Source organism: Microplitis demolitor, chromosome 3, assembly GCF_026212275.2.
Source record: "Microplitis demolitor isolate Queensland-Clemson2020A chromosome 3, iyMicDemo2.1a, whole genome shotgun sequence".
Classification (NCBI taxonomy): Eukaryota; Metazoa; Arthropoda; class Insecta; order Hymenoptera; family Braconidae; genus Microplitis; species Microplitis demolitor.
Genome location: NC_068547.1, coordinates 18,922,836 through 18,945,264, shown reverse-complemented (window position 1 = coordinate 18,945,264; position 22,429 = coordinate 18,922,836). Strand labels below are relative to the sequence as shown.

The 22,429-nt window shown below is 30.4% G+C and overlaps 4 protein-coding genes across 6 annotated transcripts; 1 reads left to right on the top strand and 3 right to left on the bottom strand.

Annotated features, from left to right (window-relative positions):
* Window positions 1–752: 752 nt before the first annotated feature.
* On the bottom strand, window positions 753–7,425 carry LOC103571524 (cytoplasmic polyadenylation element-binding protein 1). Of its 3 annotated transcripts, none has more exons than XM_008549714.2 (6): window positions 6,899–7,425; window positions 4,499–4,994; window positions 4,026–4,192; window positions 1,303–2,485; window positions 1,017–1,225; window positions 753–921 (listed from the first exon to the last, which is right to left on the bottom strand). In XM_008549714.2, the coding sequence occupies exons 1-6, from the start codon at window positions 6,917–6,919 to the stop codon at window positions 754–756; spliced, it is 2,244 nt and encodes a 747-aa protein (XP_008547936.1). In that variant the 5' UTR covers window positions 6,920–7,425; the 3' UTR covers window position 753. The 3 variants fall into 3 exon arrangements, with proteins under 3 accessions (XP_008547936.1, XP_008547934.1, XP_053593480.1); XM_008549712.3 differs by lacking the exon at window positions 6,899–7,425 and adding an exon at window positions 5,108–5,330 and having other exon boundaries at window positions 4,026–4,189; XM_053737505.1 differs by lacking the exon at window positions 6,899–7,425 and adding an exon at window positions 5,108–5,326.
* Window positions 7,426–7,894: 469 nt separating this feature from the next.
* LOC103577363 (cell division cycle protein 16 homolog) lies at window positions 7,895–12,048 on the bottom strand. The gene is made up of 10 exons (XM_053737290.1): window positions 11,804–12,048; window positions 11,358–11,510; window positions 10,532–10,696; window positions 10,284–10,443; window positions 9,965–10,214; window positions 9,352–9,431; window positions 9,182–9,271; window positions 8,807–9,116; window positions 8,380–8,735; window positions 7,895–8,303 (listed from the first exon to the last, which is right to left on the bottom strand). Exons 1-10 carry the CDS (start codon window positions 11,912–11,914, stop codon window positions 8,017–8,019), a joined length of 1,962 nt encoding a protein of 653 aa, XP_053593265.1. The 5' UTR covers window positions 11,915–12,048; the 3' UTR covers window positions 7,895–8,016.
* Window positions 12,049–12,699: 651 nt separating this feature from the next.
* LOC103571526 (DNA-directed RNA polymerases I, II, and III subunit RPABC3-like) lies at window positions 12,700–13,716 on the bottom strand. The gene is made up of 2 exons (XM_053737384.1): window positions 13,448–13,716; window positions 12,700–13,368 (listed from the first exon to the last, which is right to left on the bottom strand). The coding sequence occupies exon 2, from the start codon at window positions 13,341–13,343 to the stop codon at window positions 12,885–12,887; it is 459 nt and encodes a 152-aa protein (XP_053593359.1). The 5' UTR covers window positions 13,344–13,368; window positions 13,448–13,716; the 3' UTR covers window positions 12,700–12,884.
* Window positions 13,717–14,819: 1,103 nt separating this feature from the next.
* Window positions 14,820–20,905, top strand: LOC103571527 (protein flightless-1). Its single transcript, XM_008549716.3, has 3 exons — window positions 14,820–14,961; window positions 15,568–15,791; window positions 16,134–20,905. Exon 3 carries the CDS (start codon window positions 16,931–16,933, stop codon window positions 20,639–20,641), a length of 3,711 nt encoding a protein of 1,236 aa, XP_008547938.1. The 5' UTR covers window positions 14,820–14,961; window positions 15,568–15,791; window positions 16,134–16,930; the 3' UTR covers window positions 20,642–20,905.
* Window positions 20,906–22,429: the final 1,524 nt, after the last annotated feature.

Here is a 22,429-nt window from a genome sequence, read left to right as displayed (position 1 = left end):
ATTAGATCATCTGTTTCTGTTTATAAAACATTTATCGTGTGGATACTCAATTCGCTTATAATATATTACGCAACGGCGTAAGAACAAAAAAATATATATCAAATACATGATCGTAATGACTTGATTTTTATAATTATTAATGGACATAATCCGATTGCTAATGTGGCTTCTGATGCATGAAATAAAATAATTCATCATAAAAGCCACATTTTTTAATGATCATCAATTAACTACCATTGCCTTAAACCTGATCGTCTTAATATTATATTACCATCATATATTATTAATTATTAATTGTTTTTTAATATCATAATTAATATATAATCATAATTTGATGTTAATTAAATTTCCCGCGGTAAAAAAAAAGAAAAAAAAATTTCTTCCTATTCGATAAGAGAACCAGTCTCTTGAGAAACATAAATAAATAATAAAATACTTTTATTCTTGGCATTATTAAATGCACTGTAGAGTAACATAGACTAATTAACATGATTTAAACTAGGCATATTAATTATAAATCTCAGTAACAATTGCCTAACTATCACTATGTTTTCAAAGACGCTATTTTTAAATCTACATATGTTAGGACTTAACGCCGTCATAAAGCTGATCCGCGTTGATACAAGGCATACGTGCCTTAGTTTAAAAAAAAAGAAAAATACAATTAAGTGTTTAAAAACACTTGTTATAATTAGATAACGATTAAACACGAATCCAGCGGCGCGAGCGATTTTTTTTTCGTTTAGAAAAAATTTAAATAACAGAACCAGGTGTACGAGAGACGGAGTTTAATCCTAAACCGGGAGTCAGTCCAACAACTTGATTTGTCTTTGAGATGCGTGTCAAGGGTTTGTGAAGACGCATTGACTCCATTGAGTGCTGCCAGATCCAGCAATTGCGGCAGAAGTATCTAAAGCAAACCTAAAATCAAAGGGATCATCCATTATTCATTAAGGATTTATTTATTTTAAATGAATAACTAATTAAAATTTCGTTTTTGTTAGTTGATATTTTACCTGCTCGCGACAGAAGTAAGGTCCTTGTTGAACATAGCAGCCAGAGCACACTGAGTCTTCAAGATACGGGTCAATTTGAACGACTTTTCTAAACTTGGCGGTCTTTATTTCAATGAATGCTGCAGCAACGGCTTTTCTGTATGACCGTTTACTGCTAAATGTAAGGCGGGCTGATCCAATTGGATATTTATGTTTATCTGTGTCAATACCTAATTAACAAAACAATAATTATGTGATTTATAAATTATAAACCAAAGTATTTTTATTATTAATTAATGATACGTACCAACATAAATTACTTCATCAAACATATCGTTCATAATCGTAGCGAGTCCTTCAGCAGTTACCATACCGTGGAGCGCACCAACAAATACTGTTTTGTCCGGATCCAATTTCTGCGATGAGGATTTCGAGTAGTTGCTGTCATTGAGACCCCATGGAATGACCTGGACATCTTTACCTTTGATGCGTTTCGAGGATACTTTGTACAGCAAACGAGCTCCATTTTTAAAGTCTTGGGTACAGCATGACAACAAAGCTCGCACCTCTTTTTCAGACTCGAATATGATGTATCCAAATCCTTTAGGTTCCGGTGCAGAAGGATGGTCTTTTTTCGGCCATTCGACTTTGATTGGTCCAAATTGTTTGAAGGTCGCTACAAGAATGGACTCAGTGACATCCCAAGGCAATCCACCGAGAAAAACTTTCGAGGAATAGCCAGTGGGTTTTGATGAACGTGGAGGAAGAACCCCGCTCCAAGTGTAAGTTGCTTTGGAGAGCGCAGCAGCATTGCGATGGAACCTGGCAGCGCGGTCCAAAGAAACGTGTGGTTCGTTAAGTCCAACAGGTGAGCTAATTGGTACCATGTGATTACCAGCAGTACTGCAGCAATGATGATGACGAAGTGCCTGGTCGCGATGAGAATGAGCTGAAGCGAGATACTTCTTCATTGCCATACGTTGAAGAGCAGTCGCACGGTTATTTTGACATATATCAACGATGCCAGAATTTATTGTACCATGTGGATAGCATGAGTGCGGCGTGGATGAGTTTAATGACAGACAAGTCATTATGTCTGACAGTGAACCCTCCATGCTGCTGATACCGCTGAGATCTGAGTCTGACGGTGAGGTAGATCGTGATCCATTGTAACTTATTACATGGGGATATTCCATTGAAGGGCTGCTGCAGTCACTGTATGGCGAAGATCCACGAATAGGCCTTCCATAGTAAGGCGGTGTGTGAATCGATGACGTAGGCGAGCCAACATACGACTGATAACCTGAACGCGCTGATAGCGGTGATGATGTCAAGTATGAACTGCTATTAGCACTCGTTGAATAACTGTAAGCTGAAGAGTAGACACTAGTTGGTGTGCCAGGACTTCCAGGCGTAGTCATGGAATTCGGTGTATTCGGCATATCGATACTTGGTGATGATGTGAAGTATCCACGGTCTTCATCGTAACTCTAGAAAAAAAAAAAGTAATAATTCAAGATTATATACTTTATGTTGTAAGACATTTTTTTAAGGGCGAATAAGAAATACAGTAAATAATATTAAATACGTTTGCTGTTGGTAAATTAGCCTTCAGGCACTATCGTTGGACATGATCCAAGATAATATTCTGCGTAATGTTCACCCTATGGACTATCTCAAGACCTCATCCTTAGATATTTTATAATCATAATACAAGTAATAACTGTATGAGAATGAAGAAAAACGAGAAGACGTAGGGTTAGCTCTTTGATAGCAATAAAGCTGTTTGGCTCAGGCCTTAAGATGCATACGTCTTGGCTCCGGCTAAAGATCGGGTCGTCCTAACGTGTCGTTTTACGATAATTTATTTCATCCAATCGCCATTGTACTTTTATTTACTATCCTAATATCTCGTGTACTTAAATTTTCTCCGAACAAAAATATTTGTATGTGTACACGATCCCCACATATGAGATGCATTTGATCGTTATAATTTTCTCAACGATACCAAGTATCTACTTTTTATTTTATTGATGCTAATTTTTTACGACAAATTTACTATCCTCACAAATTAAATTAATAACTACAATAAATATCTATTTCACAGTGTTAAAACGAATAAAAAAAAAAAAATGACGGCTAACAGTAAAGAAAAATAAATAAAAAAACTGGGATAAGTCAGTCTAAATGTAATTAAGTAATAATCTATCTGACATTGGGCATTGGGTTACAATATCGACATGAGCAACTCCAACCACCCATAGCCTTAGTGTATATAGAATAGAATTTATATTGAAACGTCATGTACAGATGTGATTCTTCCGAGTTTCGCTATCACACTGCAAGACTTTAAAATTGTGAAAATAAAATTCAAAGATATTTTTTTATTTTTCCAATAAAAAAAAAAATTTTTTTAAAATGATAAAAATCAACAAATAAAAAAATTTTTAAATGCGATTGTGAATTATTGGAACTGATCCAACCAATGATAATTATTATTATTATGATTGCAAGAATACAGAAGGTATGTAGGCATCAAAGACTACAAAATTCTCAAGTTACTTTTTTTACATAATTTTTTTGTCACGAAAAATGAGTGTGAATGTAGCAGACATCAAATTTAAAATTATAACTAAATAGAGTAAGTAATAAAAAATAATATTTATAAAAAATGCACTTATTGATTGAAAAATTTTTTAAATGTGCATTTTGTTAACTTTATATTATGAATTATTTACTCTATTTATTAATAATTCCAAATTTGTTCGTCTGCTACGAACACTCATTACGAAAAAGTTTAAATTCAAAAAGTTGCCAGTACTATTTTACGGTAGACATATTAACATTTATCGAGAGAACAAATGAAGAAAACTGTTGCTTTCATACCGGCGTTGTCATAGAAAATGTCGTAAACAAAAGCCTTAATTTATTTTATAATAAATTATTTAAATAGGATTTAAATTTAAACAATAAATATAATGAATAATTTTTTTTTTAGATTGGATTAAATAATAATAATAATATACTGACCTGGTATTTATTGTAAGGACGTGAGGGATTACTCTGTTCATGATTTTGCGAGTGCTGTTGCTGTTGCTGGCGATGTCGATATCCCGGCGAGTTTATTGACGATTGACTGCCCATCAACGATCCTCTAGGCAATCCGAGTCCAAACAAGTCGGAAATAGACATGTCTTCTGTCCAAATCAAATCGTTAACTCAAGTAAATCGTATATATATATAAATATATGAATTAAAAAAATAAAATATTTATTGAAAACGATGAAAAAGTACTGCTGAGTATTTTATCTTAAAAATTACTGCTACAAACTTTGTATAACAAACGAATAATCACCAAGTCCAGTGTGAAATTAACACTCCAATCAGTGATGTAATTTTATATAAAATAATTTAAACAAAAACACATCACTAAGCACTAAATTTCTTTTTTTTTTAATACTTATCAACAAGTGTAACTATATAATTAAATAAACAAAGTATACCTTCAAGATTTGAGTCCGAAGTCTGATCATAAGACGTGTCTTTACGGGTATGGAATGGCCCCGTAGGAGTTGGCACATCCAGCAACAAACTTCCGAGTGCTTTAAGCGGCTGGTGAAGGTTGTCCCGGTACTGATCAATTCGTGATTCAGATCTCTCTGGTTGCTGCTGTTGCTGATGCAATTGAAAGGAATCTCGGTCACGTTCGCGACGCTGCAGCAGTGATTCTCTCTGGGGTGGACGAATTTGATAAATAGAATTCTGTTCCCTTTCATATTGGTCTCGTTCCTGAAGATCATGTTGTTGACGTTTGATTTCTACTTGAGGAAGTTGAAGCCCTTCGTAGTCACGTTGGTGCTGCTGTGGCTGCAGAAATTCATGATCGTACTGATCATGTTGCAGTTGGTGATTTTGAACTGGTTCACATGACAAACTAGACTCGGATACTGTTAACCCATCAGCTGCATTGTTGTTTTCAGCATCAAAGGACATCGCCAGCTGTAATTTTACAAATTATTATTTTTTCAATTAAAAGTTATTGAATATTTATTTTAGTGTTAAGTAATTAACTCAATAGTTGGCTATTAGTAAATAATTTTATCGAAACGAACCGTGGGAAAATTAAAATCAAATGAATTCTTAGTATCAATGCAATCCGGTGAATTGTTTTCGAACATGATTGTCCAAAGTCTTAGGAAGATATGATCGACTGGTAGCGATTGAAGAATAGAAGCAGAATGAAATAGAATAGAAGAAAAATGCGATTAGGGAGAGGGCATAGTCTAGGTACTGAGAACAAGGAATTATAGTAAGTGTGGGAATGGTTGCAGTTTGTGGTCTGAGTATTTAGTTAGAGCTATTACTTTCCACGAATTGATGTAAAGAAAAAAAGAGCTTACAAGTCTGCGTATGATAAGAGGTCGCTAGTAAACTTACCGCCCCTTAATTATCGGGCAAAAATTTCACGTCTTCTTAGAAAACGACCTTATGATATACGATCTAAAAACTTGTGTACACAGAATTTACTTGTATGTATTACTATGGAAACTAACTAATTATATTTTTAATTTTTTTCGTGATGATGAAAATTTTGGGAAAAAAACTGCTCACGTGAAATAAAAAAATTTTATTTTATAGTGAAATAAAATCTATTAATATTTTATTTTCTTTTGCCGCCTTCTAAGCCGGGAATTTTTTCAACCACTTTAATTCCAAGAAAAGACAATACTATAGAAAAAAGACTAAATTATATAAATCCGACTAAAAAGTTATGAAAAATTTTTGCTAAATAATTTAAGCAAAGAAAGTCATCAGTTTTTAAATTCAATTTGAAATTTATTTTATTCAAATGACTGCTTAATTTTTAGATACTGAAGTTAACCGACGTCTTATAATTTTTTTTTTAATTTTCTACATGTGCTTTTTTTTTTTTTTTTTTTTTTTTTTTTTTTTTTTTTTTAAATTTATTTGTTGGAAAACAGACCCAGAAATTGTTAATTTATGATACTGAAATTAGCTGACGTCAGGTAATTTTTGAATTTTTTAGAAGCGATAAATTGTAAAAAAAAAATGATTTAAATAAAATTGCACTTATAGTTTTTTTAATTTTCTACATGTGCATATTTTTCGTTTTCTTCTTTTTTTAAATTAAATTGTTGGAAAACAGATCCAGAAATTGTTAATTGCCTGTTAATTTATGATACTGAAATTGGTTGACGTCTGATGATTTTCGAATTTTTTTCAGAAGCGGTAAATTATAAAAAAAAATATAAAAAAAAATTGCGCTTATAGTTTTTTAAATTTTCTACATGTGCATTTTTTTCCTTATTTTTTTGTAATTGATTTGTTTAAAAACATCCGGAAATTGTTAATTGTCTGTTAATTTCCGGATCATTAATTTTTCAATCAAAACTTCATTTCAATTCATTAAATACGTAGAGATATTAATATATAAAATAATACTAACACTTTAATATTTAATTTTCCATTCGAGTTAAAAAGACTTATCCCTTAAGAACAAAGAAAGAATAAATAAGTTGTTAAATCCCTATTCCCGGTATTGAATCCCCAGAACAACTGAATATGAAACTTTTACTTAAACAAACAATAAATTATAAAATTTACCACCGACTAAAATATTATATTTTAAATCCTTTATTGATGTTTTTGTTCACACAACAAAAACACGATGCCGGTCTTTGGTTTAATGTGTTCCGGCGTTGGTAATTCTATCCTCGCCTACAAGATTTCGAGACAAAGAATAAGACCAAGACGCAATACAATTTTAATTTTCCTTTTCACTAAAGTTTGATATTTATTTGTGTATTATAATTAATTTATTAATAAATAAACCTATTATTTAAAAATAACTTTTTAAATTTATTTGAAAAATAAGACTGTACCTGCTGGAGAAGACTCGGCATTTCCGTTGTTCCTTTGTTACTTATCGAAAAAAATAGCGGCGTCAACAAGTGCGTTTTAATCTTGATACTCTCCCCTGGTGGTCGTGTTACGTTAACTTGCACAAAATAATCTCAACAAGTATGTAATATTTTTTACAAAATAAAAACAGACATTATCAAAATCTATATGAAAAAATAAATAAATACGACACAAAGCGGCACTGAATAATTAATTTAAATTAAATAGGATATTTATCCTATTTAAAAAAAATAGTAAGTCGCGAAAATAAGATTTTATTTGAATTTAATTTAATTACTTATGTAAATTTTTTTTACTGCCTGTGGTCCTCGTCCTGAGACGTGAGGACGACTGTGACGACTCAAGTAAGGAATTGAATTACTGGATTCAATGTATAAGTATATTATGTCTATATACATATATGAACTTATGAGCTACAAGTACACATTCTTCACCACTTCGTCGCGCTAAGCCAACTGAATCAAACGACTAGTCCACTGGCTGACAACGCGCGCAATTTCAATTTGTAAATGCTCGGTTTCTTTGAACAAAAAACTTCATACATGCGCAGATATAGATGCGCAGAGTTTTTGCGTACATTTGGTTTAAGCGCGAGTATTTGAAAATAAAATTTGAGTGGATGTCTATTACACAAATACTGAAAACGCAAATTTATTGATGATCTAAATCCCGATGTTATAGATTATTCAATCTATATGACACTCTTTTTCTTACCCACCGTAGATTTTTAATCAAAAAGAAAGTAAATTTAAATGTTGAACTTAAGATTTTCTACAGATTTTTTGGTTCGTTGACAAGTCCTGATTTTCTTTAGATTTTCTATAGATGTTCTATGTATTTTCTATGGATTTTCTATAAATTTTCAGAAAAAAGGATTATTGATAGCTAATTACATTAACATTATTTGAAAAAATTAGATTTAAAAATATTTATTTACGTTTTTATAAAATAGATTTTCTAAAAAGTGTGCACTTAAGTGGAATTAAATTAAAGAAACTAGTTTATAACAATAATTTATATTTATAAAAAAAAATATGAAAAAAAAAAAAAAAAAAAAAACAGCATTTTATTAAATGATTTAATATTCAATATGCGCTGTCGAAGAGTCTAACATCTCAACCTCGGAGTCCATTTCACCAGACGAATAGTTAACGTCATTAGGACGTTCAGTTTGACGTGGTGCATTTTCTTCAGATTTACCAGTATTATCATCACCCCATGATGAAAATAAATTAACACGCAATTTATCCATTTCTTGTTCCGGAGCTCCTGCAGTTCCGGCTGCTGAGTTTTCTGTTGTTTCAGTGGGTTCCGTTGTCAAAGGTACTTCTGGGAATTTGTATTTTGGCATTTCAGTCGGCGCATCTGCAATAATTATAATCAATAATAAATCATTTATTCATTAATTAATTATTCATTAATTGGCAATAAAATAGATTACCTGGGAAAGGTGGACTTTCATCAATCAATTGTTCTAAAACATATCCTAGCATTGTCGTAGTAAAAGTGTCATCTCTCCTAAGACCAAGTGCTCGATGAAAAGCATCAACAGCTTCCTGTGTATTACCAATAAGTGCATGAATGAATCCAATTGCTGAATAAGTTGACGGATTGAGAGGATTCAGAACCAAAGCTTGTTGATGATAATCCAAAGCTTCCTCATATTTTTTTAGTTTTCTACATGTGTGTCCTAAATTATTGAGAAGCGGTTCCCATTTACTGGGTAAAACAATATTTTTTCCTCCGATCTGAATTTTACTCAATGCTTCTTTAAATTGCCGCTCTGCTGTCTTATAACTTTATGTAAAAAAATAAAATCTTTTATGATATTTATTTTATAATTATTTAAAATAGTTAAAATACTTTACTCTAAATTAGAAAATGAAATAACTCCAGTCTCATGTATGACAAACGGATCATTGGGCGCGATACTTTGAGCTTGTTGGAAAAACTTATCAGCTAGTTTAAGATTATTTGTCAGCCCACACTCAAGTCCGATGTACAGAAGAGGAAGATGACAGCCTTTCATCAATTGTGATGCTTTAAAATAGGCAGCCATTGCTTGATCATGTTCATTTTCTACAGCAAATGAGTGACCGTATGCCAGCCAAGCTGGTCCGAATAGTCGATCCAGAGCTGTGGCTTTAGCCAAATATCTTCTTGCATGATCACTTTTTCCTGTTAATCATCAATCATTAACTAACTACTTCATGACTTTAATAATTAAATGTCAATAATCTTACCAATTGCAAAATAATAACATCCAACAGCAAACCATGCTAGAGCCATGTCAGGATACAAGTCGACAAGCTTATGAGCAAGATAAAATAACGCTGTAATTTATTTTAGAAAATTTTCATTAATAATTATGTGGCATTATTAATAACTGAATAACTAAATAATATCGACGAACCATTAGTTTTTTTTAGTTCTACTAAACAGGCAATGTGAACTGGTAAGCAACAATTGTGGTACGGATCTTTTTTTAAGATTCTATACAAAAAAAAAAAATATTGATAAGTTAATTGCATTCCGGTAATTTATCACATTTGGCTGCAATTGATGGTAAAATATGACACTTCTATGGCAAATTTGCTGCAATTTATGGTAATTTACCGCGAAATTATGGCGTTCTTACCGTAAGCACCGAATGTTTTTTTAGTTTTACAGTTTTTACACCGCAATACTTCACTTTACGGTATAATACCCTAGGCTTGCTGCAATTACCATTCTCGTACTGCAAATTTACGGCATTGTTACCGTAAAAATGCTGGGTATTATCGTAGATTATGGTATTTTATCGTAGAATAGTGCATTTACGTTACAATACCGCAGGCTTATGGCAAATTTACGATGAATATGCCGTAAGTTTACCGCAAAATATCGTGTTTTTATCGTAAATAACGGGATTTTTGCCGTAAAATACCGCAATTTTTCGCAATGTTATAAACAACGGCAAGTTACGGTAATTTGATCTGCCAGGGAATTAATTACTTAAAGTATAATATTATAATAATTATTCTCACGTTTCAGTTAATGAAAAACACTGCTGATAATCACAATTATAATACAATCTTTCAGCTTTTGCTACTTGCATATCTAAATTATCCTGCAGTCGGTCTGTTACAAGAACACCTTTTGTACCACAAGTTATTGATAAATCTTCCATAGGTGCTTGATATTTTTTTAATTTGCTCTCATACAATAATTTAAGCAAATCACGATCTGCTTCCGAACACTGCTCGTTGAATGGCAGTGAATCTAATAATTCTTTTTCTGTTGAAATAATTTTTTTAAAAAACTTTAAGATTCAAAGTGAAGTGATGAAGAATTATTATTATGTACCTTCCGCAGCTGAGAGCATTTGGTTTTGTACTAACGCTTCAAATGCTTGATAAGAATAGACGTCGTAATGTAGAGCTTGTTTATAACAGTCTGCAGCTACTGATCTGTTATCTGTAGCTTCGTGTACTCGTCCTTTAACGTAAAATATCGAGCTCTGTACCTGATTCAATTATTAAGTAATTAAAATATTAATTATTATTTTTATTAATTTATTGACTATTGAAGACAGTAGTATTTAAAATGCTTACATTTTTCGGTGCATCTTGCATAAAATTTGTGTGCTCCATAAAACTAACACCCGTCTGTGACATACTTGTACATAATTCCGTTTCATTTATAATCTGGAGAGCTTCTGTGAACTCTTTAGCTTCAAGTAGACTTCTTATTGTTAAATAATGACACATTGAATCAGTCTGCAGATATAAAAATAAAAATAAATAATAATATTAACTATAAAATATTTACAATGAATTATTTGGATTTTCTAAGGATAGGAAAATGGAAGTAGACGACAAGGAGGAATGTACCAAGATCAGGTGTGGCGACCTAAGAAAAACGCAATACAGAGTTTGAGCTGCGAAAGAAGAGGATTAGCCACATATGATTCTGACTAGCAGTAAGAGGAAATTCAGGGACGAGGTAGTGGAGGCTATGAACAAGTGGAGCAGAAAAAAAGGAAGAATAGCTGACTCAGGAAAATAAAAGCGCTAAGTGGGAAGACGGTGAAGATGATTGTGGAGTACGTTAAGGAGTATGAGCAACAAATTGATACAAAAACAGGGAAAACGTGCAAAGAAGTGAAGGAAAATCAAGAATAGTCAAAGGAAATCAAAAATTAAAACTAGAAAGATCAAGACATTAAAATCCCATCAAAAAAAATCCATAGGGAGTGTATGGGAATCCATATAGGGAAGTATGGATTTATATAAGATTCCATAAGAATTAATATAGAAGTATATGGATGTATATAAGAATCCATGTAGGGCATTATGGGTTCCTGGATATCATATAGAAACTAGGGTATATGGATTACTGTACAGTGAAGGAAATAAATAAATATATTTTAATATTTACCTTCTCCAAGCCACGACTTCTGATCAAATGAGCAGCTCTGTGATATTGTTTCATCAAGTACATACATTGTGCTAATGTACAAATATCCCTGGGTTCTTCATTGCTCAAAGAAACAACTTTATCAGCCCAAAATAACGCCGCGCTATACAAATGCTGAATAAAATAATAACGTATTTAATTAATAATTAATGATCTTGAAGTTATCAGACATTTAAAAATTTTCGGATTTTTTTTTAAACAAATCAATTAAAAAAAAACTAAAAATATGCGCAAGTGGAAAATTTAAAAAGCTATAGGTGCAATTTTTTTTAAAATACTTTTTTAAAATAATTTATCATTTTTAAAAAAATTCGAAAATTATTAGACGTGGGCTAGCTGTAATATCCTTAATAAATGAGATATATTTATATACTGATATAAATAAATTTATTAATTTGTTTACTTACTGAATCAATATAAGATTTGACTAGCTTTCTAAAATTGTCTAAATTAATATTTTTAGTGTCATTTAAATTTTGCATTCCATTGCAATCAATGTCGGACTCCAGCCGTGACATTTTAAATATTTTAATTCACCACAATTGTCTATTTTATACAATTTACTGTAATTATCAATAAAAATAAGTAGAAAATTTAAATATACATTTCATTATTAAGGTTATGAACCGGTAACTAAAACATTCTTATTAATGAATATCAGGATCTACCTTATCCACATCAATAATTAAAAAATTGCAACAACTAAACGCTTCAATAAATAGTTTACAATTTTCGGATTTTTTCTTTCAACCATTTAATTTAAAACGAAAAAAAAAGTACAAATATGCACATGTGGAAAATTAAAAAACCTATAGGTGTCATTTTTTTAAATACTTTTTTTTTATGTATAATTTATTGTTTTTCTAAAATATGAGTGTAAAGTGTAGCAGATCTGAGACAAAGTTAAAATTACAAATAAACGAACTAAACAATTCAAAATATAAAAATTTAAAAAATGCACATACTGATTTTCAAATTCTATAAATGCGCATTTTCAGATTTTATTCGATTTACATTTAAATCTCTTATTTTGAAGTTTTTAAAATTGACAAGTTTCAACTACATTCACGAGTGAATGTAGCAGATATTAGACAATTTATGAATTTGAAATAAATAAATAATGAAACAAAAAAATTCGCATACGGATTTTACATTCATCTATATATGGATTTTTCCATTTTTATTCTACTTACATTTTACTCATTTATTATAAAATTTTAAAAATTGACAACTGTCTAGTACATTTAAATTCAAAAATAATTAGACATCGGCTAATTTCAGTATCGTAAATAAATACGTAAAATTATAATTAACAGTTGTTTATTTATAAAATATATCAATACAAATACATCAATTAATTTATTTAAATGCTAAGTAAATTTACTTTAAGAAAAAGTTATCAGTTTCTCATTGAATCTTTGAATGACAACATCCTAAGTTAGTAGTTATCAAATAAATGTCTCAAAGATTTATAGTTAAATGAATAAATTAAAAGGCAAGTCGTTTCATTAGTAAATACATATGTTGATCAATTTCAAATCCATGGAGATTGTTTGCATCGCCTTGGAGCCTCATCAGGAGTCCACCGAAAGAAACGTAAGCAGAAAGTCGACTTCCTGGTTCGTTGGTGGCTTCATCACCTTCCATGCGATAAACTTTTCCAGACATGACGTATTCGAAACTATCTGCTCGAGATCCACCTGGTAACTGCTCAATTGCTGCCCAATCTCCTCCATCAGGATAACCGTCTTCTCGGAGTGTTGTTGCGAGAACCAGACGAAATTTATCACCAAGTTCCATGGGGTAGAGCCAGCTGTTGATGTCCAGTATAAGATCCATTTTAAATGACTCGGACTCACAGTGCAATCGACTTACACGATCGAATTTTTTTCCCTCAGGATCTATGTCCTTAACGTTGAAAATATCTTCAAATAAAACTCCAGCCATCTTATTGTTTGTTTACTATTTTTAACTATAATAAGATTTTAATTATTATTATTAGTAATATTTTAAATTCATTAAATTTTAAAAGTTACAATTTAGCTACTAACAATTACTCAAAGGTTAGGTTGTGATCCATGTGTTTTCAAACATATAATTTGTGAAATTTAACTCCTACAATACTGGCCAATAATTCTTGAGGGGTAGCGTAGAATCGGGAAAAGAAAAAATGTCTCAAAATAAAAATGTATATGACTGCTTTCATACAAATGTAAAAATATAAAAATAAAAAGTTGTAAAAAAAAAATTCAATAATTAAAAATATATATACAAATAATAAAATGTAAAATTATAAATATGTATTGTAAAATAAGTAAATAAAAAAAAATCCCTATAAAAAATGTCTCTATATTTGAAAATCACTAATAAAAATATGGTCACTATTTAAAAATTACTAAATAATTTTAGGGCGTGTTCAGAATTATACTCTGGAGGTGAAGAATTACCTATCCAGCTCCCTAAAGTTGGCGGGGGAAATTCAATTTTTGGCAAATTTTTTCTAGCAATTCGTTTGTTCGTTGATTGTCCGTCAATGTTCGCTATAAATAATTATTTGTTTGTTTTTTATTTTTTTTTAAATAAATTTTTAAAAATTTATTTTAAGTTAGCGGTGACTATACTCATTTTCAATGCCTTTTATTTTGTTTTTCCATTTATCTTGATTTGTTTGTTAATATCCCACCAAAAATAGCGTTTGTTCGTTTGTTTTTATATTTATAATTAATTATTAAAATTTTAATTATGCCAGTTTTTCTAATAGTAGTTGGGTGCATGCGCAAATATCTACTCTAGGTTTTAAATTTTCTAAATAAAATTTATTGTGGCTGATTGACATTACTATCCGGTAAATACCTGAATACCGTTATGATGTGCTAAATGATCAACAGGATTTGATGATTACTTGATAAGAATACTCATTTAATTAAAACATAAATAATAATGAAAACAATATAAAATTTTAAACCTAGAGCAGACACTTTCGCATGCGCAACACTATTAGATCAACAGGCATAATTAAAATTTTAATAATTAATTATAAATATACAAACAAACGAACAAACGCTATTGTTGGTGGGGAATTAACAAACAAACCAAGATGAATGGAAAAAAAATAAAAAGAATAGGAAATGAGTATGGTCACCGCTAACTTCAAATGAATTTTTAAAAATTTATTTAAAAAAACATAAAAAACGAACAAATAATTATTTATAGCTAACATTGACAAACAATCAACAAACAAACGAATTGCTAGAAAAAATTTGCCAAAAATTGAATACCCTCCGCCAACTTAAAAGAGCTGAACGACAGTCGGTGAAAAAGAACACACTATGGCAACAGTCAGTAAAGTGAACTTTTGTTATTTTAACAGAGTACACATACATGACATGACTCATGTTTGTGTGTCTAAATCAGCTGATCGAGGTTATATTAAAATTTTCTAGCGATCCAAACCTACAAAATAAGTTTACTCAGTGTTTAATATCCAAAAGTTATTATCTTATAAATAATACAATATAATTTTTATTTATTTTTAAATTCTAAAAATTTCTTTATTAAAACTAAAGTAAGTAATCAGCAAATTTTACATTTTATGCCTAATTTTTTTTATCTAAACCTTTATTCTTGTACTTGTCCTGTAAATTTTTTTCTACATTTATAATAGTACATTTTTATTTTGTTTATTTTCATCCAAAGCCAGTCAATTACGTTTGAATAAATATTTGCAGTAATTAAACTTTATTATTTTATATTTACATACATTAAAAATGTAAAGGTATGATTTTTTTTATCATACAATAATATTTGGATTTAAAGTATTAATTATACTTAGTATTAAATAGTTTCAAATTAATCAAAAAATTTTTAATGGTAACATTTAATAACTATAAACAATTTTAATTTTTATTACCGGTTACTTAAAAAAAAAAAATTGAATCTTTCATTGTAAATATTCTGAATGTTGTACTAATCAATTTTGTATCATTAAATTAATTAATTGACCATAATATTAAAGTTACATTTTTTAAAAAGCTATAAAAATTATTTTATTAAAAAATCTACAAAAGTTACTTCTAAATTTTTTTAAACTTATTTATTTATATTTAAATAAAAAAAAAATATATATATTATAATCTTTATTTACGATTATTGACACATAATTATTTTACAGAAACACTGACGATAGCACAGGATCGTCCAGAATGATATGAAGGAGCTAAATTATATAAACATTCACGTGAATGAGAAATGTATGACAATCAAACTAATTTGTAGGCAGTTTTAAATACATTATAAAATTTACGAAAAGCTTACATACGTGATTGTGTCACTCCTAAAGAAAATACAGCAGTTTGTATTAAATTGTTGGTGCGATGTCGGGCTGTATTTAAGCAGGTACTCAACTATTTAAAAATTAAACTAAAAATAAATACAAATTAATTTAGGTAGAATATTTGTGACGTTAATTGATATTACAAATTTGAATACTTATTGAATTAATATTTTTGGGTATTAATTATTGAAAGTAATCAAAATTTTTAATTAATTTCATGTAATTTGTTATCATATAGATTTAATCTTGTAAAGAATCTAAGTTAAAGTAAAAGTATTTTGGTCTAAATACACCATTAGTTTGAAATATAAGTAGCTTCATCTTTGAGCATTGATTGATTAATTTATTAAATAATAACTATGGAAAATATTTATATATATTAATAAATCAATTATTTTTTTCAGAGGATCATTGGTCGAGAGATTACAAACACTTATTGCAAGAAAAATATCTTCGATCCGTATATGGTGACATCAAATCTCTTAAGATCATTTAAAAACAAATTCACCGTGTGTTATTGTTCAAATTAATAAATATATTTGGCAATACAGCAGATTCATTATTAGCGGAAAAATACTTAACGATGGTAGCAATTTAATTGATAAATACATCATAGAAAATTCTCTATTACCTTCAGATAAAAATATCAGTAACGGTTGTATTAATAATGATTTAAATTCATCTAAATCAATTAAACTTTTACTGGTTCCAGAAATCGTTGGTAAAATAAATTTTGATAATAAGAATATTATTAAAATATATCCGCCGTGGGATGTTGTTGATCCAAACGAAGTATTGCTCAATATTTTTTACTTTATTGTTACTGTAGACCCTAACGTTACTAATGACAATCACAACAATGACAATAATAATTTGAAATCAGTTGAGGAATTTAATCGTCAATGTCTCAGAAACGAAAAACTTGCGGCAAACTATAGCGTTAAAGTTAGTCATTCGAAACCTAGTTTTATGCTATATTTATTTTCTAATTAGAATATTTATTATTTTATTAATTGTATTTATTATTCGTTATTATGAGTTGACTTCATTACGTATACAGTTTACCCGCGGTTTCAACAAAATTTATAACTTATTCGTATCTACGATGTTACATATTTGTTTTTCCGCTTACGCTATATTGTTATTTTTTTAGAAATTTATTCACAATATTTTATTTATTTTATCGCGTCATAACAAAACCATGGCGAATACCGGCGTTTTGCCATTTGTTCGTGGCGTTGATTTTTCTGACAATGACTTTAGTCAAAAATTTCCACCTTCCGTACGTCTGATGACGGGTATCCAATGGTTGAAGTTGAATAAAACAAATTTATCAAAAATACCTGAAGAGTTGGGTAAATTACAAAAGCTGGAACATTTATCATTGGTTAAAAATAATTTAGAGCGTTTATATGGTGAATTAACGGAGCTGGGGTGCCTCAGATCGCTTAATATACGACGTAATACTTTGAAGACCAGTGGTGTCCCTTGTGAACTATTTGATTTAGAGGAATTGACTACTCTCGATCTTGGGCACAACAACTTGAAGGAAATACCTGAAGGACTGGAAAGGGCAAGGTCGCTCCTTAATTTGAATCTTAGTCACAATCAAATTGAAACAATACCAAATGCATTGTTCATTAATTTAACCGACCTGTTGTTTTTGGATTTAAGTTATAATCGACTAGAAACGTTACCGCCCCAAACAAGACGTTTATCCAATCTACAGACGTTGAATCTGAGTCACAATCCACTTGGCCATTTTCAACTGAGGCAATTACCGTCATTAATGAATTTAACAACGTTACAAATGTGTAACACACAGCGTACAGCAAACAATATTCCCTCCAGTCTAGAAAGTCTAACGAATTTACAAGAACTTGATTTATCACAAAATTCATTACCGCGGGTACCAGATGCTCTTTATCTGCTTCCAAATTTGAAGCGATTAAATTTAAGCGATAACAAAATCACTGAAATTTCATCGGCAATCGAAATGTGGCAAAAATTGGAAATTTTAAATCTTTGTAGAAATAAACTCAGCGCATTGCCTGCTTCGTTATGTAAAATCTCAACACTGAGGTGTCTCTATGTAAACGATAACCAAATTGAATTTGAAGGGATTCCTCCTGGGATTGGTAAACTATCATCGCTACAAATATTTTCTGCAGCAAAAAATCATTTAGAAATGATACCCGAAGGACTGTGCAGATGCAGATCGCTTAAAAAATTGATTCTATCTTCAAATCGTCTTATCACTGTACCTGATGCTATTCATTTGTTAAATGATTTGGAACAACTGGATTTAAGAGACAATCCTAATCTAGTTATGCCTCCAAAACCAACAGAGATCGGAAAAGGTTCTGGCGTTGAATTTTATAACATTGATTTTTCACTGCAACATCAGTTAAGGCTTGCTGGGGCAAATGTTCCTCCGCCGATGCAAAATTCTGGAAGCAAAGATCCAACAGCCCGAAAACTCCGTTTGAGAAAACGCCGGGATCAAGAAGAAGCTGATCAAGATCAAGCTAAAATTTTGAAAGGTATGAAAGATGTCGCGTCGACAAAGGATACAGATAACGACTTAATTGACTGCAAAACAGAATCTTTAAAGCCTAAAAGATGGGATGAAACTTTAGAAAAACCACCATTGGATTACTCTGAAATATTTGATGATGATGCAGGTCAAGTACCAGGACTTTCCGTCTGGGAAATCGAAAACTTTCTACCGAACCAAATAGAAGAAGTTGCTCACGGTAAATTTTACGAAGGAGATTGTTATATAATTTTGAAAACAACTTTAGATGAAAGTGGATCACTGATGTGGTCAATATTTTTTTGGATTGGTGAAAAAGCTACACTTGATAAACGAGCATGTGCTGCAATCCATGCTGTCAATTTACGTAATTTCCTTGGTGCTCAGTGCCGCACAATACGAGAAGAACAAGGAGATGAATCAGATGATTTTTTGATGTTATTCAATTCAGACATTACATACATTGAAGGTGGCAGGACATCATCTGGGTTTTACACAGTTGATAACACACCAGTTATTTCGCGATTGTATCGAGTACATTTAGTGGGAGCTTCAATTCATCTGGAACCGGTTGCAATTAGTCCAGACAGTTTGGATCCAGACTTTGTTTTCATTTTTGATACTAACCGTAAAATTTATCTATGGTATGGTAAAAATGCAAAAAATACACTGAAGTCAAAGTCTAGACTAATGGCCGAAAAAATAAATAAAAATGAAAAACGATTTCAAGCTGAAATTGTCACCGAAATCATGGGGCTAGAATCAAATGATTTTTGTTCATCTTTAGGAGTAGATAAATCTTCTTTATCAGTTAAGAATCATAATAACTCCGATCTTAAATTATCAGTACCTCACTTATATCAAGTGCGACTTGGCATGGGTTACTTAGAACTTCCACAAGTTGAAGTTTCACGAAACAAATTGATTCCCTCGCTTTTAAATAGTAAGAACGTTTATATAGTAGACTGTTATTCTGATGTTTTTGTTTGGTTTGGTAAAAAATCAACCCGACTTGTCAAAGCTGCAGCAGTAAAACTCTCACAAGAATTGTTTAATATGATCGATCGACCTGAATTTGCTCTGGTGATGAGACTACAAGAAGGCAGTGAATGTCAGGTTTTCAAATCAAAATTCATTGGCTGGGATGAAGTGATTGCTGTCGACTTCACGCGGACAGCGGAATCAGTTGCTAAAACAGGAGCAGATTTATCAACTTGGGCTAAGCAGCAAGATACTAAAGCAGATCTAACTGCTCTATTTATGCCGCGCCAACCCCAAATGTCTCCACTTGAAGCTCAACAACTGATGAATGAATGGAGCGATGATTTAGAAGTTATGGAAGCTTTTGTTTTAGAAAAAAGGAAATTTGTTCGGTTGCCAGAGGAAGAGTTGGGACATTTTTTTACCGAAGATTGCTACGTTTTCCTATGTCGTTACTGGATGCCACTCGAGCTTACGGAAAATGAGGATGGTCAAGAGCACCTCGAAGATGATTTCCAATGTATTGTCTATTTTTGGCAAGGGCGAGATGCCGGTAATATGGGATGGTTGACATTTACATTCAGTATGCAAAAAAAATTCAAAACTTTATTTGGGGAAAAATTGGAAGTCGTCAGAACTCATCAACAACAAGAAAATTTGAAATTCATGGCTCATTTTAAGAGAAAATTCGTGATTCATCAAGGAAAAAGAAATCAATTAAAAACGCCAAATACCAATCAAGTTGAATTGTTCCATTTGCGAAGTAACGGAAGTGCTTTATGCACTAGACTCATTCAAATTCAACCTGACGCAAGCTTATTAAATTCAGCATTTTGCTATATTCTAAATGTTCCATTCACAAATGACGATACAACTGGAATCGTTTACGTATGGATTGGATCAAAAGCAGATCCTGAAGAAGCTCACCTGATCGAAGAAATAGCTCAAGAAATGTTCAAAAACCCTTGGATTAGTCTTCAAGTGTTAAATGAAGGTGAAGAACCAGAAAACTTTTTCTGGGTCGCTATAGGAGGTAAAAAAAAGTACGACACTGACGATGACTACATGAATTATACCCGACTATTTAGATGTTCTAATGAGAAAGGATATTTCATGATTAGCGAGAAATGTTCTGATTTTTGTCAAGATGACTTAGCTGATGATGACATAATGATACTTGATAATGGCGAACAAGTTTTTCTATGGCTTGGCGCATTTTGTTCTGAAGTGGAAATAAAGCTGGCTTATAAATCTGCTCAGGTATATATTCAACATTTACGTGCGACACAGCCAGAAAGACCGAGAAAATTGTTCCTCACTGCGAAGGGCAAAGAATCTCGTCGCTTCACAAAGTGCTTTCATGGGTGGAGTTCTTACAGAAAATCACCAGTGTAGTGAGATATTTTTAATTTTTACAAGAACTATAATCGATAAAATATCTCCACTGTGCATTAAATTTGTCGCTTTAAGCACAATATGTTTAAACACACAAATTATTTGTTATTATTGTTTTGATAAATTTACGAGATGTATGAAAATATTAATTTAATTATATCGACCTTTGAAAATTACAAAAATTAAAATTTAATTTTAATAAAATTATGTACGTTAATACAAAAATAAATTGTAATCTTAACAATATTTAATAAATGAATATATATACATATATAAGTATTAAATTATAAATTAATAAAATTTGTTCAGAGAAAAATAATTTTGTTTAAATTTTTAATAATTATAGTTAATTATTTAAACTTTGTTTAAAACTTGTACTTAAAAAAGTCGATACCTATAAACAAATGGGAGTCATTATCTTACTGAAATTAGCTGATTTCTCATAACGGATTCTTTTTAAAACGATAAATTAAAAAAAAATATATATTTCAGAAAATAGCACTCGTGGTTTTTTTATTTGTCTATACTTGCATTTTTTTTTTTTTTTTTTTTTTTTTTTTACTTAAGCTGCAGAAAAAATAATCCAAAAATTGTTAGTTGCTTGCTAATTTCAAGATCATATTTAAGATTAAACGATGAGTATCAATTATAATAAATACCTTAGATATTTGAATGCTTCAAATTTCACAAATGAATACACATTGTAATTATTTATCGTTTTAGAATTGATAATGTAATTACCAATTGTAAATTTTGAAAATTAAAAAATTTTGAAACAAATGAATAAAATAGAAGTAGAATAAAAATTAAATAATGCGTATTTAGATGCGCATTTTTTTCAATTTCATTATTTTAATTAGTTTATTTAAAATATTTAAATTATCTCATGTTTGCTACTATTCACACTCATAATTTTTTTCTTCATATTATATTGACAATTATTTTATATAGTGACGCGTTAAAAAGTTCAAATTCTTTGTTACCGCTATATTGGGGTCTGGCGCATTTGCATATTGCAACGGTTCCAGTATTAAGTTTAAAATGGATGCGCTTGCGCGCGCATAAAATTTGAATGTAGCGGAATATAATAAATTTTTATTATTGGTCGGGGAGTGTTGAGCTGCAGATGGCGCTGTAGGTTTATTCAGAGTTATTCGTTAAAATATTCAGTGAGTAAAAGAACGCAACCGCTGGTGTTAGATCTGTTGTAACTTGGACATATTCAGTAATTATTATAAATTATAATGTAGTAGTAATTATTATTTAGTTTATTTTTATTAAATTAATTATTAAGTGCGTGAATATTTAGTAAAAGTAATTGTTTAGTGTCGTGAGTGTAGTGATGTGATTAATGATGTCCCCAAGAGTGAAAGACAATTTAGTTTGATCAGAGCTACAGGTTCTTCATTCTACAAATGCTGTTTCACACAAGTAAGTCTTATTATTAAATAAAAATGATTATTTTGAGGAAAAATTGTCCAGATTTAATGAGGTCTAATTTCATTATTGCTGATATATTTTTTAAATTCAGATTTACATTGATATCTATAGATTTATGCAGATTAATTTTTTGAGATGACCCGGAAATTTTTTTTCAATGAATGTGAATGTGGTGGATATGAGACAATTTATAAACATTAAATAAACAAAATAATTATTCAAAATAATGTAATAGAATAAACTGTGCGTACAGATTTGTCAATTATCTGAATATGCTTTTGATATTTTTATTCCACTTACGATTTGATTATTTATTCCAAGACTTAAAAAGTTATCAATTATTAGTTA

Coding starts and splice junctions, on each gene's coding strand:
- LOC103571524 (XM_053737505.1), bottom strand. CDS start 5,173: ATGTTCGAAAACAATTCACCGGATTGCATTGATACTAAGAATTCATTT. Junction 2,486..4,025: donor GTCCTTACAATAAATACCAG/GTCAGTATATTA, acceptor TTTTTTTTCTAG/AGTTACGATGAAGACCGTGG. Junction 922..1,016: donor CTTACTTCTGTCGCGAGCAG/GTAAAATATCAA, acceptor CTTTGATTTTAG/GTTTGCTTTAGATACTTCTG.
- LOC103577363 (XM_053737290.1), bottom strand. CDS start 11,914: ATGTCACGGCTGGAGTCCGACATTGATTGCAATGGAATGCAAAATTTA. Junction 9,117..9,181: donor ATGTTATTATTTTGCAATTG/GTAAGATTATTG, acceptor GATGATTAACAG/GAAAAAGTGATCATGCAAGA. Junction 8,304..8,379: donor TGAAAGTCCACCTTTCCCAG/GTAATCTATTTT, acceptor TAATTATTGCAG/ATGCGCCGACTGAAATGCCA.
- LOC103571526 (XM_053737384.1), bottom strand. CDS start 13,343: ATGGCTGGAGTTTTATTTGAAGATATTTTCAACGTTAAGGACATAGAT.
- LOC103571527 (XM_008549716.3), top strand. CDS start 16,931: ATGGCGAATACCGGCGTTTTGCCATTTGTTCGTGGCGTTGATTTTTCT.